Source organism: Temnothorax nylanderi, unplaced genomic scaffold (assembly GCF_030848795.1).
Source record: "Temnothorax nylanderi isolate EJ_2023f unplaced genomic scaffold, tnyl_v1.0 TNYL_tig0012_pilon, whole genome shotgun sequence".
In the NCBI taxonomy this organism is placed as follows: domain Eukaryota; kingdom Metazoa; phylum Arthropoda; class Insecta; order Hymenoptera; family Formicidae; genus Temnothorax; species Temnothorax nylanderi.
Window position 1 is genome coordinate 1,933,972 of NW_027249074.1, and position 17,409 is coordinate 1,951,380.

Genomic DNA, 17,409 nt, shown 5'->3' on the forward strand with positions numbered 1-17,409 from the left:
AAATTATTCCCTTGGCCGTATCATTCCCGAAGGATAAAATTCTCACGATATAATAAACAAATTCTTTTTTGAATAAGATGGAATAAGAAAAATCGAAAATTAAACCTCTGTATAAAGAAATGACTTCGTATCTTTATTTGCAAAAATTCATCTTGCATCGCGCGGTTTCGATATCGTAATCGCGGTGAATCGATTGCGTCGCCAAAATGGCGACGTATCATGCGCGTTCGCATGAACGTAGTCGCGCGTCGACGTCGACGCGTGCAGGTTTCGTGGTTTCGTCTTCGCTTTGATTGGTTAATTCCTCTCGACCACTCTCGACATAAATGTCCACGCGGGTTGGTATTCTTGCAAGCAGATGAGGTTATGTGCACGTGGGGTTATGTATACAGAAATACAAGTATGCAATTAACTATCTAAACGGTAAGTTTATTAACAATTTGATTTGTTCAAATTGATGTGTTACAAATAACTTAATTATCCTTTGACAATAATTGAATACGTAATGAAATATTTTGTTCGGTTAAATTGATTATCGTGTAATTTCTTGTCACATGCTGCTAGCTGGAGAGTAGATCAATAGTATATTTCTCTTAAAAATAAAATTTTACAATAAAGAAATAAATGCAAATTGTATTATCATACTGGTAGTTTTCCAATTAGCTGGATCATGCGAGTATTTATCTTTTTCTTTTCTCTCTTGTCAACCTTGTAGCAATACACGTATACAGATTAAACCAGAATTATATCGCTCTGATGCCTCCAAAGGGAAAGCGATCGTTCCATGGTAAAAAGAGGAAATTTGACGAGCGCAATGTACAAAAGCGACCAAAGGCGAAGAAGGAAAAGTTCGACTTGAGAAGATCCTCTTACGTTAAGGAGCGTGAAGCAAAGAATGAAGAGATCGAGGCTCGCAGGCGGATAGTGGAGGAGGAGAAAACGCGTCAGCGACTCGAGGAAGTCGACAGTTCTGAAGAGGAAGAGGTTGATCCTTGGTTGCTCTATCTATCCGAGTTATCTGGTTATAAACATAAAAATTTAATAGAAAAACTAAACAAGCCTATCGTGACAAGCTCGGAAAGTGAAAACGAAGATTCTAATGCACAGAATAAGAATGAAACAGACAAGGAAGGAAAGAAGAAAAGGAAAGAAATGAAGAGAATGAAAAAGAGAAATATTGAGGAAGAAAAAAACGAAGAATCTGAAGCAGACGAAGAATTTTCTGATCAGAATGAAGATATTACAGTTAGCACAAAAGAGGATGACTATGAAGATGCTGAGACTGCCCAGGAGGACATTGGTCATTTGAGAGATCCATTTTCTTTACATTTACGCAACGATATGGATGATGAACTGTATAAAGCAGTCTCCGCAACGCCACCAATTACAGAGACCACGACATTATTATGGCCCGCACTAGGAAATCTGGTATGTCAAATTCCAAAACCAGCTTCTGATTCAAACGACAAGACAATAAAAGTTAAGAAGCTTCTAGACGACGAAGAGAAACAATATACAAATTACGGTAAGGTTCCAACTCTGATTGAGAGCGTTGATTGGAACAAATTGCACGTAAAATCGCAGATTCAGAATAATTTAATCAAAGCTAACTATGATAATATAAAGAATACTATAGAAAAAGATTCTGCACCTATGACTCCTCTTCAAAGGGAGTTGTTTTCAGTGATAAATAATTATCAAGACTTGCATTATCCTGGAAGAACGTTTTCCAACGCCGATGAGATACGATTCGTCTATTGTCTACATATAATCAATCATGTTCTGAAGACCCGAACAAAAATACTGCATCACAGTGCGAAGTTAGCAAAGTCCAATCGTAGCGGTATGGGAGAAGTACCAGATGAGTACAAGGATCAGGGTTTAGTGAGGCCCAAAGTACTCATAATAGTGCCATTCAAGCATTCTTGCTTAAAGATAGTCGAGATGTTTATCTCGATTTTATTTGGAGAAGACAAAGGTGGCTCAGTCATCAACAAGCTACGATTCATGGAGGATTTTACTGGAAACGAGTTAACGATGCCTAAGAAGAATCCTAAACCAGAAGATTATAAACTGACCTTGCAAGGAAATATCGACGACAAGTTCAAGATAGGCATGGCAATCACCAAGAAGTCTCTCAAATTATACACGAATTTTTACTCTTCCGACATTATAATCGGCTCACCGTTGGGTCTCAGGAGAGTGGTAGGTGCAGAGGGCGAAGCGGTAAGAGACTATGACTTTCTGTCATCTATAGAGCTGCTGATCATGGACCAGATTGACGTGGTCCTCATGCAGAACTGGGATCATCTGTATCAGGTGTTGGATTACATGCATCTGCAACCTAAGAAATCCCACGACATCGATTACTCCCGTCTTAGAAGTTGGTGTGTGAACGGCTGGACCAAGTATTATAGGCAGACATTGATCTTCTCCAATATCGAAACGCCGTACATAAACACGCTGCTAATTAGAAAATGTTTTAACTACGCCGGCCAGGTGAAAGTGGCGAATGCGTTGGAGCCGGGCTCGATTCGCGATGTAACTATTAAAGTTCCACAGGTGTTTTACAGGTTTGACGCTTCCGATCTTTGTCAGGCTATCGATAGCAGGCTGGATTTCTTCCTGAAAGAGATATTGCCACGGTATTCGGATCCTATATATAATCACACGTTAATCTACGTACCATGCTACTTTGACTTTGTATATCTGCGGAATCGCATGATGAAGGAGAAGATGAGCTTCACAATGATCAGCGAGTACACCCAGGACCGGAAAGTCGCTCGAGCGAGAGATATGTTCTTTCACAGCGACGCGCACTTCCTCCTCTACACAGAACGCTGGCATTTCTGGCGCAGAACGAGGATAAAGGGTATCCGTCATCTCATATTCTACCAGCTACCCACTTATCCACACTTTTACAGCGAAATGTGTAACCTGATGGACAATCTGTATCAGAATCCACGTTCCGGCACGGAGTTCAATATGTCGGTAACCGTCATTTATAATAAATTTGATGCTATATCGCTCGCTCAAATAGTGGGCCAGAATAGAGCTGCTAAAATGATAGAATCGGAATCTAAAGTACACACAATTAAATGCTGAGACTTGAATTCTTTTCTTGTATTTGTACGATGCGATAGAATAATTAATAAATAATTTAATTACAATAAATAGTAATTTTATATAATTGCGCTATCGCTGTAAAATAAAGTAACCGTTTTGTAAATAAAATGTAAATAGAATAATTACTTTATAATATAGGACCTTTATTTTGATCATATAAAACTTAAAGATATCTATCAGATGAGAATTTTAATCGCGAATAATATGTTAGAATATAATATAATGAATTCTACTATAGTTACTGCGCATTCTTCTATTTCTAATACTATATCCAATAATTACAAATTCTCTAGTATCTTTCACTGTCTGTCAATAAATATAATAATAGGGAATATGGTAAAAAGAATGTGAACGAATGAACTTTCACGAAAAGTTATATTTGTAATCTGGTCGTCTTATCACATAATGAAGATACAAAATTTGCATGTGATTTAATTCATAAGAGAGATGAAGTCTGCGACGGAATATATACGTATAATTTTATCTATAATTTCATTACTTATTATTATTGTTGATTTCTTCTATCGTGTCTTCGCGATAGCGTCGTCCACATAATTCTAGACGACTCGTTTAGACATTTAAATTATTCTAATGTGCCTAGTTTCTATATCTGTCGCAGAGAGTAGTTCTAGTCTCTATAAGGTTTTTGGCAAATTTAGGTCAATGCGATTCCTAACGTTCTCTTTTCGCAAAGTACTGGAATTGCTTCTTTATATGTACTAATAGGTTGATAGTCTATTAGCGATTACTAATTTAGTTTCTTTGCACCTTATTATTTTCAACACGAGATGTGAAAAGTCTGATATTCGTTTATGTGACGCTCTCGTCGTCTTCGCTCGTAATGCTAGTGAAATTATGGTAATCCCGCGTCGTCGATATTGACGTGAGTTCAACAGACGTCTCCTCGACATCCGCAACTTCCGTGAAGATTTCCGAGAAACTTTTTTGTCGTTGAGTGGTCGATAAATCAATTTGTTCCAGCTGTTTATTGTCTATCGTCGTAGATCTCGCAATCAGCCTTTCGATCTGTGTCTCTGTGACAAAAGAATATCATTAAATTGTAAAAATAATGCAGCAGAATATTCATAATTCATCATTATAAATTATAGAAATTAACTTATGCTTAATTTACTTATTCTAAATTGTAAAAAAAACATAGTATTTTTTAGAACACATTTTTTTTTATTTTCTTATTCGATATTACAATATAATTTTTTTTATTTTGATACCATAAAATATTTCTTTATGTTTAAATTTTATAAATTATAAGATTAATATTTCACAAGACATTTATATCTTTCGCACTTGAAATTTATTTATAGTGTAAAGATTTTTTTAAATTCCTATTGTATAAAACTTTTACAGTTTTTTAAGGTTTCTAGAGCTTGTAGAATTTATTTTCGATTGAAAAAAATGCCACAAAATGTGCCTTCTGAAATCAAAATATTATAAAATTTTGCATATCTTATTTATTAGCCTGGAATTCTCAATGAAGTTTTGCTTTGCAACGGATTATATTAACTTTTTGCGCATTATCGTGATCTTTAGTGGCAAAGAATATATTCGTGTCTTCCTTTAACTGTCTTTCAGCGTTTTTACCGTTGGAGATCGGCGTAGTCGTGCCGAGATTTTCGGAAAGAGACTTCAGGCATTCTGGCTTGTCGGTTCTCGGTCTCCTAATCGCTTGATCCTTAGGGTTCCAAACGAAGGTGTAGTACAAGGACAGCAATATAGCAGCCATACTGACAAATATGACGTACGCGACCACCGTCAGTACTCGTACCAGCTTCTGCTTGTGTTTCGGTTCGTAGAGTTTATCTTTTCGTTCGTCCACAGCGAAACGGACCTCGTTAGCTGCCGTTTTGTTGTCGCGATTACCCAGGGTACGACCGAGGCTCGCTATCACGTTGTGGGTGCTCATTTTTCGTGGTAATTGCATCCTCCACTTCACGAGAATTCACATCTCAACCGATGAGACATTCGTCATCTCGCAAATGGATCTCAACAAGAAGCACTCGAGAGGAATCGTACAATACGTAGGCTTTTTCTCAATACTGAAAAGCAAACGATCCACGTTCGTGACGTTGATCGAAACCGTTAGGAATAGCTAGTGTGAATCGCGAATATTCTTAGGGAAAAATTATCGAAATTGTACAGCGTCTTTATGAGTCGTTAACTATATGTTAATAACTGCATATTAACTTGGACGAATTTATTATCAATCCTAGCTTAGAAATAGATTCTTAGAAATCTTTGATTGAACATTTCTTAATGAATATATCAATGACGTATATCGTCGGTCAACACAAGCTAATTACATTCTCAAACTATAGGTCCTTTTCGCGGTATACTTCCAAGTGGGCGTACCTCAACGTTCGACGCATCCACAAATGACGCGCGTTTATTTCCAGCGGCATCACATGCTCTCGGGGTGCTCAATTTGCCTTTGCGTTTCCGCAGCTGCCGGTACAAATACCGATTGTTCGAATACTGTTCAATCACATCACGAGAGATAAACGTGTCCCGTAGACGCGATAGGGCGTGCCTCACCGAGACGAGCTTTGCCCGCAGAAACTCCAGATTGGAGGAGGGTTGACTCACGCGTTCGGGATCGATAGGCCACGAGCTTTCAGCTCTCTCGTCTTCGCCACGGAACTAAACACGCGCGTTTACCGCTGGCTATTTCTGTGTGCCAGCTCTCGTGGACGGCCGTATCTCGCCTCGTACGTCGCGAGTTACGAAAAAAAGCACACCCACCTCGGGATATGTGCACGGGGAAGCAGTACCCAGTGCGCAAGCTCCAGGACCTTGCCCAGCCGAGAGCTTTTCGCTCCTCACGCCAGCCGGGGGCTGATAAACTTACGAAGATACACGAGGCCGTTACACCTGCGAGGATCTGCTCAGTTTAATTGTATTTTTTAATGGTTCCTCTAATTTAAAATGACAGCGATGCATTAGTTAGATTATAACACGAAAATCGGGGTTTTTTTAAAACAATTTTTAAACAGTTTTTACGAAAAATATATATTTTACACCTAACACATATTCTCAATAAAAATTTTTCGCTCTCGGAAGAAGAAGCTGCAAGAAAGACGCAGTTTTATATATAGAAAATAAATTACATATCAAAAGGGATCTCGATAGTTTTACGAGTAAATGCGAACGGTAGTCGTTCTTTCAAGATTTGTATCTTCGCAAGCTTTATGTTTTATACGATTTGAACGATTGCTATTATTATTTGAAAACCTTTTGCTTACTAGCGTTTGATCCTCAAAATCATTCTACAAATCCTAAGAAACATAGCTAAAAAGAACAGGGATTTATTGACACGCTAAAAAGAATTGCATTGCTGCAGATGTTGCATCCCTTTATGAGTAGTGTAGAACAATAATACGTGAATAAATAAATTTAACCTTTAAATGCGCAATTTTTTGTAGTATTCTGAATATTTTTCTGATTATTTTTTCCCTTCTGGACCTTTCAATTTCTAAAAGAGAAAGAAGGACCAAAGAAAATCCTTTACAGATGTGCAAAGCCGCGCGTTTTCATTTCGAACTTCATACGGGAGAGTATACGGAGCATGGAAAAGTCGCTTTGCATATATGCAAAGCTGCGCACTAAAAGGTTAAATTGAGATAAACGATATCACGCTTTTCTCAAATTAATCCGTTTATATACATTATTATTCTATACCTATTTACATATTTTATTTTATTTTTTAAACGCGCGATAGATCTACAAGTATAATTAAACCTTTAAATAAAAGTTAAGAAATGACTGTATATTATAAAATAAAAAATAGAAAGCTAATTTTTAATTAATTTATTGACTTTTTGATATTTTTCATTGCACTTCTATCTTGCTTGGTTTTTAGTCTAGCTCACGTTAATATTCTTTGTATTTTATTTAATTTCATATTATTATAATTAAAATGTCGCAAAATATATCAGGCATAATTAATTTTTTTGAAAGCATACAAAATTTACATAATTTACATTGTAGAAGAATTGTCTTTTTAAAGTTTACTGATTAGAAGAACTGTTTCGGATAAAAGTATACGGATAAAAATTAGAGAAGAGATGAGTGGAATATTTTATCGGTGAGATATAGCACAGTCTCGAAATGGGATTAAATGTAACGAGGGTTGAATAAAGACGGGAGGACTGCCTGGACTACTAAGCAATTTCGTTTCGAGAATGGATCGACGCAACTTTGTCGCTTTACTTGTCTTATAAGGGGTGGCGCGCCTTTGTTTTAGTAGAACGTCACAAACCTTTCGATCTTTTCTTCGGCAAACAAAGTGCATTATTCGATCCCTTGGTGTAAGTTTCGTATAACTAAGAAAACGGGCGGGAACCTTGAAAACGGCTACAGATTCCAGAAAATTATGGTTGGACTCCATTAAATTATATAAAATGTCTCTGACACAAGTATTATACCAAAACAAATATTTTATTCTGTAAAACACTCCAAAGAGGGATCCTTTGAGCCTCTAAAATTGCATGGTCAATAGTTGTATTAAATTGAAATTCTTAAATCTTAAATTTATACTTTAAATACTTATCTTATATAGGAAAAATTTTAATTAAATACTTTTACTGTGCGCGCAAAATTATTTATTAAGAACGTTTATTGCATTATGAATTTTTTTTATATGGTTTGTCGAAGACAGTGTTTTAATTATATTTTATAGTATAAAATTTTTCCAGATCCGGAATTTATATTAATTATTTTGTCTTATAACTAAAAAGAAATTTATATATGATTTTGATTTAAATTATTCACGATGAATTTTTGTTTTATTAGTTTCTTCGTGAAGGGAGTTTACTTGTCGTAATTGTAGCTGTTTGATAACTATAATATGTACTCAGAAGTAATGATATTCAAGAGTTATCGGATTTTGAATGTGATGTAACGTCGAAGAAGCCATATAATAGATTGAGCTGACCCTGTTTTACTTATTACTCAGTGACAACGGATAATCGTATACCGATTCATCGACTTATTTCTAAGGCTTTAATCATTGCTCTCCATCTGTTCTGTCAGTTAAAAATTCTCCTTTTTTTCTAGCCAAGAAGAGAAATTACTTCTCGGTTAGAGACATACATGTCTTATTAAAATCTCTACGCAATTAAGCAAATATAATATAATTTACTTTACAGAAAAGGAATGTAATCTTTTTAAACATTTTATATTATATTACAACGCGGTGAATAGCGAAAGCAGCTAATGAATTATTAGAGATACAAATATAATATATAATAAAAATATAATTTTCATTACGTTCGTACAAAGAACATGAAATAATACTAAAAAGATATTTGATAAATTCATTTCAGAATTCGGGAATTTCAGACAGCGAACAACTAAATGACCCATTTGTTTAGTCGAGTAAACAATAACTATGCTTTGATGAGACTAGCGAGAAGATAAATTGCAACAGATGTTCCAGCAGATGCAAGAGCATTAATTCATATAATTGTTCATCTCGAGTTTCAAAGTCAATAGAACATCATACGAATACAAACTAAATAATTATTTAAAGTTTTTATTTATTTTACATTATACTTATCAATTTAATTTTGAGGTGTATTTATTACTAAAAATGCGTGTTATTGTTAAAAACGGGGTTGCTCGTGCTTTGTGGTTTGTGAACATGCAGAAACGTTACGATTCCAGCAGCGTCTAGGGAAAACCGCGGATGACGTAACGCTCATTGTATAATCACACTCCATTGTATAATCACACGGTCACGTTTCGCGCGGCCGTGTTTATCCTAGCGCCGTAAGAAAGACTGGCAGAGGTCTGCGTGAATCTCACCTTCGGAATTTCTCGTTCCCGTGGTGCGTGGTTGTGATTTTATGACGGTCGGGTCATCCGGCGTCTGATGGAATCCCGGCTCGTCGGTAAATCCCAAGTTGCGAGACGACGGGTCGATCGATACCGTATCGCGCGTGATCTGTCCGATTTGATCTTCCGAGGAGGATTCGCTGTCGTTAGAATAATTCTTCTGAGGGTCCCTAATACTACCATTTACGCGGTCCTCTAATATAACGCTCGTTTGTACGTCGCCAAGATCATTTTCTTCATCATTACTCCACCGGCGATCGTCGGTCTTGTTTTGTCTCGGTTCTTTCCTATCGATCTTCGGGAATTCTTTGGTCATCTTGAAAGAATTGTTGTCTCCGAAAACACGTTGATTGCTGCCATTTGTAACGTTGCTGTTTGCCGTTACGTCGTTGAATCCGCGTACAGGGTACAATTCATCGAGCTTCCTTTTGTGATTCTTTTCCTCGGTAATCGGAGTGGCGTTGGTAACAGGATCTCTATCGAAATGTGTCTGGCTCGTCTCGGTTCCAGGAATAGTCGTGAACTTCGATGTAGAAGACGTGCTTTCAACATCTAGCGTACTTATAGAATTCGCGAATTCTGGAGGCAGATCAGCGTTACCATTATAAGTCTCTTTTTCGGATGTATTCCCACGTGATTCGTCGTTCCGCGAAATCGAGTTCTCCGCGCGACCCATTGTCGAATTAAGCACTTTTCCCACTCTGACGAACGAATTGTTGAGTCTGTTGGAAATCGCTGTCTCTCGCGACAAATTTCGATTCTGAGCGCGTAGGGTGTCCACAAGCGAGTGCCTCAGCTTCAGCAGTATCATGTTCAGTCTTCGTTTTTTTTCGAGATCCATTTTGTCTCGGGAATCGACAACAGAGCCATCGTCGTCGTATGTATCTTGTGACATGCGACCCAGAAGAAGAGGTTTGTGCACGCGATTGACCTCGCTCTGCGGGAGGAAACTGCCGTCTTTCTTCGTCGAATCCGTCTCCTCCGAGGGTTGCGCCATCAGGAACTGCATCTGCGGATCAGTCCGCAGACGTTGTCGCTGCATGAGCCTCAGATTTGGCGATTCCCACAGGAATATGTAGTAGGCGCTTAAGAGAATACCCACAAAACTCACGGAAAGCAAGTAGGCCATCACGGTGACCACGCGGATTATCTTCTTAGGCCTGCGATTCTCGTATATGTCCGGGTTCTGACCTTTCGTCGAAGTATCCATAAAAGCGTCCTGCGATTTTCCCTCGCCGTTGCTGTCCTCCATCTCGACTTGCGTACGTTCAATCTTTTCGGGATGTGAGAAACTGAGATGTGTCAACTGAAAATGTTGATCTTCTCAGTCATGATTCCGCGTTCTCGCGCACATCGCGGGAGAAGGTTTCTTCTATTCGCTGCTCATCGCGAGACGGGATGATCCACTCGAAATCTTCCAATGAAATTCTCCGGTGAACTATTTGCATACGGCGAAGACGGCGTTCTTCGACGATTCTTCCCGGCGGTTTTTATCAACTGCCATTCGTGATTACATAGAAGACAGGAAACGAATTTTATCTACCGTTTGTTTTAGCGTTCTTTTCGAGCCTGGCTCGCGTTAATGGCTCGACTGTTTGTTGCTTCAAGCACCCGCACACTAAGGGTAGTAAATATGAAAGAGAGACGATCTCGTCCGATCGAGGGGAAGCGTCCCGGTAGCGATAACACGCGCGACTGCAAGTTCTCGGCGAGCGACGCGCCGCGGAAAAGCTCGGCTTTGCGGCGTTCACCACGTGTTCGGCCGCCCGCGCAAGCGTCCTCGCATACCTGCCACATGGTTTACACGAAATCTTAACAACAGTCCGACAGTTTCCGAGTGACTTGCAAGAGGTTCTTTTACGAGCGATCTGCCGCTATACAAAGCGAAACGCCGCGCCGTTTCGTCTCGTCAACGAAACTATATCGGGTACGATTTTATTAGCCCATTGTTTCAAATATATATATACATCTCATTTATCGAAAATTCGTTATTGATCCTGCAAATTTTTATTTTGCGGCAATTTTTCTTCGTTTTCCGCGACAATCGCGTCGTTTTGCTTAAACTGCGATCTCGAGGAATTCGTGCTCGTAGCAGAAGTAAACGATTTCTGATCGTCGGAATCCTCTTCCTCGCGCTCCGAAAAGGTATTACCGTCGTCTCTCGAGGAATCCGGCGATTCGTCAGAAACCGAACGGTCTCTATTTCGCTGTTCTTCTACCTCTTCTAAGGAAGATTCGCCTGCAGTTCTTGAAGATCCTTCGGGACACCCTCTCTCCTCGCTATTCACAGACAGATTACTACTCGTCGAGTTTAGTTGTCGCAGTAACCGATGCAACCAGTTCCGGAAGTACTCCTTCATGACGACCTCGTTTTTGCGTTTCGTGGACAGAGACCGGACATCTTCCGAACGCTTTGTCTTGACCTTTAAGAATTCCTCGAATTTCCGGAAGTCCTCCGCCGTGAAGATGTTCCCGTCCAATCTCACATCAGAATCGGTCAACATCGACGTCAGTCGCCACTCTCTATTTCTTCCATCTTGCTGTTGTACGTGGTTATTCGATTTCCAACCACTTTTCCCGACGGAGGTAGATCCTTGTTCCGAAACAGGGTCAGATTTTTCCAAAACGGTTGAGGTATTCTCCTCCTTCTCCTCGGAAAATGACCGTGAACTTTCGCCATTTGTCTCCGCGGTTAAAGATGAGGAAACTCTCTCGGATCCGATCGGTACTAATGGCAAATTGGGAATGGATTGTTGCTCGTTGAGCAGACGAAAGATTTGCATTAGCAGATCGTTGGAACCTTCGAAAGCAGAAGACATTGACACTGGCGTTTGCTGATTCTGTTGCGCGATTAATAAATTCAACGCCGGTATCAACGTGGGCGCGTATAATAGAACGGCCAGCCTATATAAATAATTAATCATAAATGAGATTCTAAAAAGTATTTTTTATAAAATATATATAACCTTATTTTTTTTAATTTATTAAAAAATGTTATATTCTTTCCTGATTTTAATTTTGTGTGTTGAATGTTACAAATAATTAGAAATGTATCGTGCATGTCTTGCACTTTTATTATCCACTAAAATTTGTTTATCTTGCGAGGGGAATAGAAAGCACTTGAGAAACGAATACGAACAAGTAAATAAACGGACCATAAATACCTTAGGAGCTGTATTGTGAGACTGCTGGAATCTAAAATAGGATCAGTGGCCGATGAGTGCATTATAGGATTGTACGTCGTGTGTACCGTGCTCCTCGGGGTCGGCGTTCTTCTTTCGATTCGTGGATTTGCTCGATTATTGCTGTAACTAGAATTTATTTTAAGCCAAGAAAACAATCTATTACAATCAATAGATTACTTACAATTGAAATTATATGACAAAATATATATATATGAAATTATATGATAAAATATTCAAAAAACATAACAAAATTTTTTGTATTATGAAGAAGAAAAGAGAAAAGAAAGCAAACGTATAAAAATATATTTTTATAATCTCCGTATTATCAGGATATAAAATAATCTGCTGGATTTTAAGTAGAAACACTTCATTTTAATTACATCACTATATTCTTTGCTATTATTGCATCACATTGTACAAGTTATCATTCTTGCAATTTTTCTCACGATTTTAGTTTAAGAGACTTAACATTTCAAGTCCAATAATCAAGGCAAGATGAGTTCTGCTAAGAATAATCTCTTTTATCCTCAGAATTTCTTTAATTCTTTCTTTCTTTCCGCTATATTCTATCTTATCTCAGGATCATACCTCTCCGCAGAAATCCTTCGATGTTGCAATTTTTCCCCGTCGTTCCTTCGAGACGAGGAATTATTGTGAAATCGATCTGTCTCCTCCTTGCGAAACATTCTCAGAAAACTCGCGTACTTCGGCGTGGACACGTGCTTTTTCCAGAACGGCTTTCCTTCCACCGGTATCCTGCTATTTCTGATCCTGCTCCTGGTAGCCTTCTCGTCTGGAGTGAACATTGTTGGCGTATCATTGACACGCGGCTTGATCTTTCCAGTCATTCTTGACCGATCTTGTTGGCTGCCGGTTTCTAGATCGCGTTCGACCGCTATTGCTCGATCTTCCAGATCGTCGAGTTTACGTTTGTTGCCGTGTCCTTGTCCCGCTACGAGTCCGTTTTGATCAGTCACGACGCTTGACTCGGCGGTCTGCGGCAGGACATTTCCCTGACAGCTGACCGGTTGCGGATCGATCGATCGTTTATCGCCGTTATTTATCGCGACGCCGTCGTCGGCGTCGTCGAGCTTGACGGGCCTCGATTCCGCCGGATGGGAAATCTTCGCCGCGTTGCTGATGATTTTACTGACATCCTGGCACGCTTCCATCGACTCTTTCGAGCTCTGTTGCTTTATCGTTCCGTTGTCGTTTCGGGGCGACGCAGTTCCGGTGCAGTTCTGTAAAGTCTGGGTAATGTTATAGAGCCACCGGATGTTAGCCACCGGATGTAGAGAACCAAAGTTTATTGTGTGACAGGATGAGTAATTTCGCACTTTTCATTTTTAATTCCATTGGAAGTAAAAAAAACAACTTTGGAACACAGAACCAATTGACATTTTATAGCGGAAGTTGGAAGTTGAAGACGGAATCTCCAAATAAACAAATAACAGAGTTACACTGTGCCATAAATTCCCCATCCAGTCGCAAAATAACGCAAATATTGTGACGATTCCTAAATATTTATTTTACATGAAGAAAAAACAAGGAGAAAGCAAGGAGGCGCGTACAATAATAAAAAAATCCTCCTATATTTTGTTTCTACACATCACGCATATTGTTCGCCGGAATATTGATATATGATCTATATACAATCGGAAAACCTGGTGCAATTTGAAGTTGAAATAGCAGAAGATCTGGCTGGACATTTTACGAGTTGATTGTTCTACTTTATGCCGATCGCTATTTTGGGATTGTTAACGTTTTCCTGTCAGCAGGTTGCTACGATTTACTCAATATTTATCTGTGAAATATCTATGAAATTAGACATTTCCCGGAATAGTATATTCATTATTTACAAACGTGGCAATCAATAGTTGCAATAATCCGATGTTGCTAAATCAAATTAACTTTAAATCATAGAAATCATAGAAGTACGCGCTGGGTTGTGTTAGCTCGCGGGCTATAGATAATATGTGACTCGCGTTCGTTGGAAAAAAATATCGATGGTACAGCGCACGAGTGTATACCAAGTGCAGTTTCCTTCAGAAAATTGAACACTAAAGTTCAAAGCTGTCATATTAGTAGATGACAATAGAAATTTCAATTTGGTATCGATTTCGGTGACACAAACGCTGATATCAATTTGTCGCTCAATTCTACACGACAGAAGTTGTATAAGCTTACAAGATAAAAGGGACCCATTCTCAAATAACTCTTTTATCCGTCGAAGCTGCACTTAAGAGTGTTCTGTACCATCGCGGGAGTAACTTAAGATATCTAATTACACATGGTTTGATTAACGCACGTTGTTGTTTGGTTGCAGGTTCTTGATTAGCGGACTGCAGAAGGCGGAAGTTTGCAGGGAGTATTGCTTGGCAGTTTTTGGTGAGTCGTTAAACTCCTAAAAAATATTGTTAATTGCATTGTTGAAATAATTAAGATACTATGTGATAAATTGTGATAAAAATATTATATCGGAATACTAAAAACGGGATTCAAAACATTATATAGCTTCACAAAATTGTTGCTATTATTAGAATATTACATTAACCAACATACTATAACGTTTTGTATTATTACCTCGGGCGAATTTTCTTTCTGTCTCGCTGATTGCTGATTTATCGAACAACCGTCCTTGTTCTTTTTATCAGCCATGCAACAATCGTGCCGGGTTAATGCGCAAGCCTGACGATTGTTTCTTTCCCGCGGATTGACATGTCTCTCGTGTAATCCCGGAGAAACCCTCGCGAAACAGGCTCGATTTCCGACAGGAAATTTATTCCAATTACACGTTGCCGTGCGCTGCATCGAAAATTGCAATAAACAAATCGACGTGATCTACATTTTATTGTGTAAAAGAAATTTTTATTTCGAATTAGGTGTGCGATTAAACCTGATTGTAAAACGCATTCTGGCATATGTCACGTTCAACGAAGGGTGCTAATATTCTGGCCCTCGTCAATTCCCTCTCGATCGTTGCATAATTTTCGTTTATCTGCCTTATGTAATTCCTAAGTAAATCATTATATCTGGCTGCGTTACTACTGCACGGCGATCGGCGGAGTCTGTTACGAGATTCGGTATAATTAGGCAACGCCGAGGGCAACGCGTTACCTCTGCGCAATAAAAATTTATATTATTAAATTGCTGAAAAGACATATAAATGAAGAGAGGCCTCTCTTTAAGATTATATTAATTGTTATATTATAATAAAATATTGTCTTTATATTCCGCTTTTAAAGAAATTTTTCGTATGAAAAAATAATCTTTGTTTAAATCTCGGGAGGGAGAGAAAATGTATGAATTACAGCTGATACGTTTCCTCCGGTTCCAAGCGATTGCCATCGTCGAGAATGGTAAAGCTCACGTTGACTCGCAATCCTTGATTCGACGGGAGAGACAAAGAGGATAGATGTCTCATTAAATGATTAGCGCGTAGCAATTCCGGAAGACGTATATCGTAGCTTTGATTCGGAGTGAGCAATCGGTCCCAATAATTGCACAGAAATTCGAGATCGCGCCGAGTTCTCCGATAAAGATGATCCGACGGTTGCAAGTTGATGGACCGTTTCGGCATTTTTATGTTTCGTGAAGGGATAACTGAGAATTTCGAGAGATTCGCTGGCCTAAAAATATGATTGTGCCTATATAGGTTGTGAGTCTTTTCTACTTGGATCGTTATTTGTTCTCTTGGTTACATCGATCATGGGACTTCAGATTCCACTCGTCTTTTCTGCAACTTGAAATTATTTCTTTGCAATTCATGTTTATGCTCATGTTCTATGTTGACCCCGATGTTGACTTAAGGGGATCCTGCAGTGACAAGCGAACTTCCTCGATGTCGATAATGTCAACCTTTCTAATTTTGTTTTCCCTATATCTGTCTTTGTCTAACGAAATGACATCTGTCCTTTTTTCGATTGCTCGCCATCTCTCGCAAGATCCGGCAACTACTGTTGCTGCTCTTCTTGTCATTCTGCATCCGTATTTGCAGTACTAAAATAAAATTCACATTTTTCTTTTATTGTACGCATTGAATCTTACTTCTACTTGCACGATATTATTCCTACATGTTTTCCTAAGGATAGGAGACAAACATTATGTATGTATAAACTGCAGAATTTTTGTTTTAACCAAATATTGTCGTCAGGTGACAGCTGTGTATGTGCCCAAATAAGTAACATTTTTAATTTTTTGGTGTTTTTTATATAAAATCGCGTTTGCTAGCCTAGATTTTTGTGCGTACTTTAATTCTGTAAAAGATTTTTGCAATTCTATAAAGCCAATTAAAAGATTTATGTGAAAACGATAATGTCGGTAAATCATACGGCTGCAGGAAGGGGATCCTGCAGCCGTATGATTTACCGACATTATCGTTTTTTGATGGATTATCTGGACTATCGAATGTGCATGGCATTCATTAACGCGACATATCGCGAATCGTGTTGTGTGTTTTGAACGTGCCGGAATTGTCGTGCGATTTATCCCCGATTCAGCACGCTGTGATACAATAACGTACAACGCTCGTTCATGAATATTTCTTATTTTCGTGACTCGTGTATTTTGTGCCGCGTAATCGCGACTCGCGACTCCTCGTTGTGCAAAGCATGCATTAATAGTAACGTGCTTACACTATACTTACATTCGCGAGATTTACGTGCTCGATACGCGTAATGTGCGTACGATATTTAATCTTAATTGTGGTTTAATCAACTGCGTGTGTCTTTACTAACTGTCCACTTGATTCGCGCAGTATCTCGCGTCAAGATCTTCGAACATTTCGTCGCCATTAACGCGACTGCAACGTAGTGATGAAACGCGGAACGAATCGGGGCAATCGGCGTCGCGACTCCTTCAAATTTGCGCGAAAAATCTATGTTACCTGCTTTTATGTTACAGAGTAAAGTACTTCCTTCCCATGGGTACAACCTTGGCGAGGTGGGAAGGCCCAGTACCCAGTACGAGGATTTTACCCAAGCAAAACTCTCGTTCTGCTTGGATAAAAATCTAAAGACGGGGAAGCTAACGTACCCTCGTCCGCCGATGTAATTGAATAAACGAACCGCAGCCGGTTCGTCGCGTTTGCTTCGGGAGTGCCGTTCAAGTAATCGGACTAAAGGACTTTTTTAAACGGGAGTGCCGTACAGTATCGCGCGAGAAAGACTTTTACTAAAATTAGTCCGCGCGCGATTGTAGTTTATTATCCGCGAGTGTTTCTCGCGAGTGTCCTGTGCGGTGAGAGAAG

General features: G+C 39.0%; 3 protein-coding genes across 3 annotated transcripts; 1 reads left to right on the forward strand and 2 right to left on the reverse strand.

Moving 5' to 3' along the window:
* The first annotated feature begins 287 nt into the window (after window positions 1-287).
* Window positions 288-3,259, forward strand: LOC139767836 (U3 small nucleolar RNA-associated protein 25 homolog). The gene is made up of 2 exons (XM_071697497.1): window positions 288-423; window positions 716-3,259. The coding sequence occupies exon 2, from the start codon at window positions 757-759 to the stop codon at window positions 3,103-3,105; it is 2,349 nt and encodes a 782-aa protein (XP_071553598.1). The 5' UTR covers window positions 288-423; window positions 716-756; the 3' UTR covers window positions 3,106-3,259.
* Window positions 3,260-3,482: 223 nt separating this feature from the next.
* Window positions 3,483-10,602, reverse strand: LOC139767837 (uncharacterized). The gene is made up of 2 exons (XM_071697498.1): window positions 8,947-10,602; window positions 3,483-4,160 (listed from the first exon to the last, which is right to left on the reverse strand). The coding sequence occupies exons 1-2, from the start codon at window positions 10,226-10,228 to the stop codon at window positions 3,937-3,939; spliced, it is 1,506 nt and encodes a 501-aa protein (XP_071553599.1). The 5' UTR covers window positions 10,229-10,602; the 3' UTR covers window positions 3,483-3,936.
* Window positions 10,603-10,779: 177 nt separating this feature from the next.
* LOC139767838 (uncharacterized) lies at window positions 10,780-13,490 on the reverse strand. The gene is made up of 3 exons (XM_071697499.1): window positions 12,750-13,490; window positions 12,141-12,287; window positions 10,780-11,880 (listed from the first exon to the last, which is right to left on the reverse strand). Exons 1-3 carry the CDS (start codon window positions 13,331-13,333, stop codon window positions 10,965-10,967), a joined length of 1,647 nt encoding a protein of 548 aa, XP_071553600.1. The 5' UTR covers window positions 13,334-13,490; the 3' UTR covers window positions 10,780-10,964.
* Between the last annotated feature and the right edge of the window lie 3,919 nt (window positions 13,491-17,409).

Bases quoted from the DNA above. Each gene is read 5' to 3' on its own strand.
- LOC139767836 (XM_071697497.1), top strand. From the start codon at position 757: ATGCCTCCAAAGGGAAAGCGATCGTTCCATGGTAAAAAGAGGAAATTT.
- LOC139767837 (XM_071697498.1), bottom strand. From the start codon at position 10,228: ATGGAGGACAGCAACGGCGAGGGAAAATCGCAGGACGCTTTTATGGAT. The intron at 4,161-8,946 runs GTGAGATTCACG...CTTTTGTCACAG, and splicing joins GGGAACGAGAAATTCCGAAG to AGACACAGATCGAAAGGCTG.
- LOC139767838 (XM_071697499.1), bottom strand. From the start codon at position 13,333: ATGGAAGCGTGCCAGGATGTCAGTAAAATCATCAGCAACGCGGCGAAG. The intron at 12,288-12,749 runs GTATGATCCTGA...AATAAATTCTAG, and splicing joins CGAAGGATTTCTGCGGAGAG to TTACAGCAATAATCGAGCAA. The intron at 11,881-12,140 runs GTATTTATGGTC...TTATTTATATAG, and splicing joins CTCACAATACAGCTCCTAAG to GCTGGCCGTTCTATTATACG.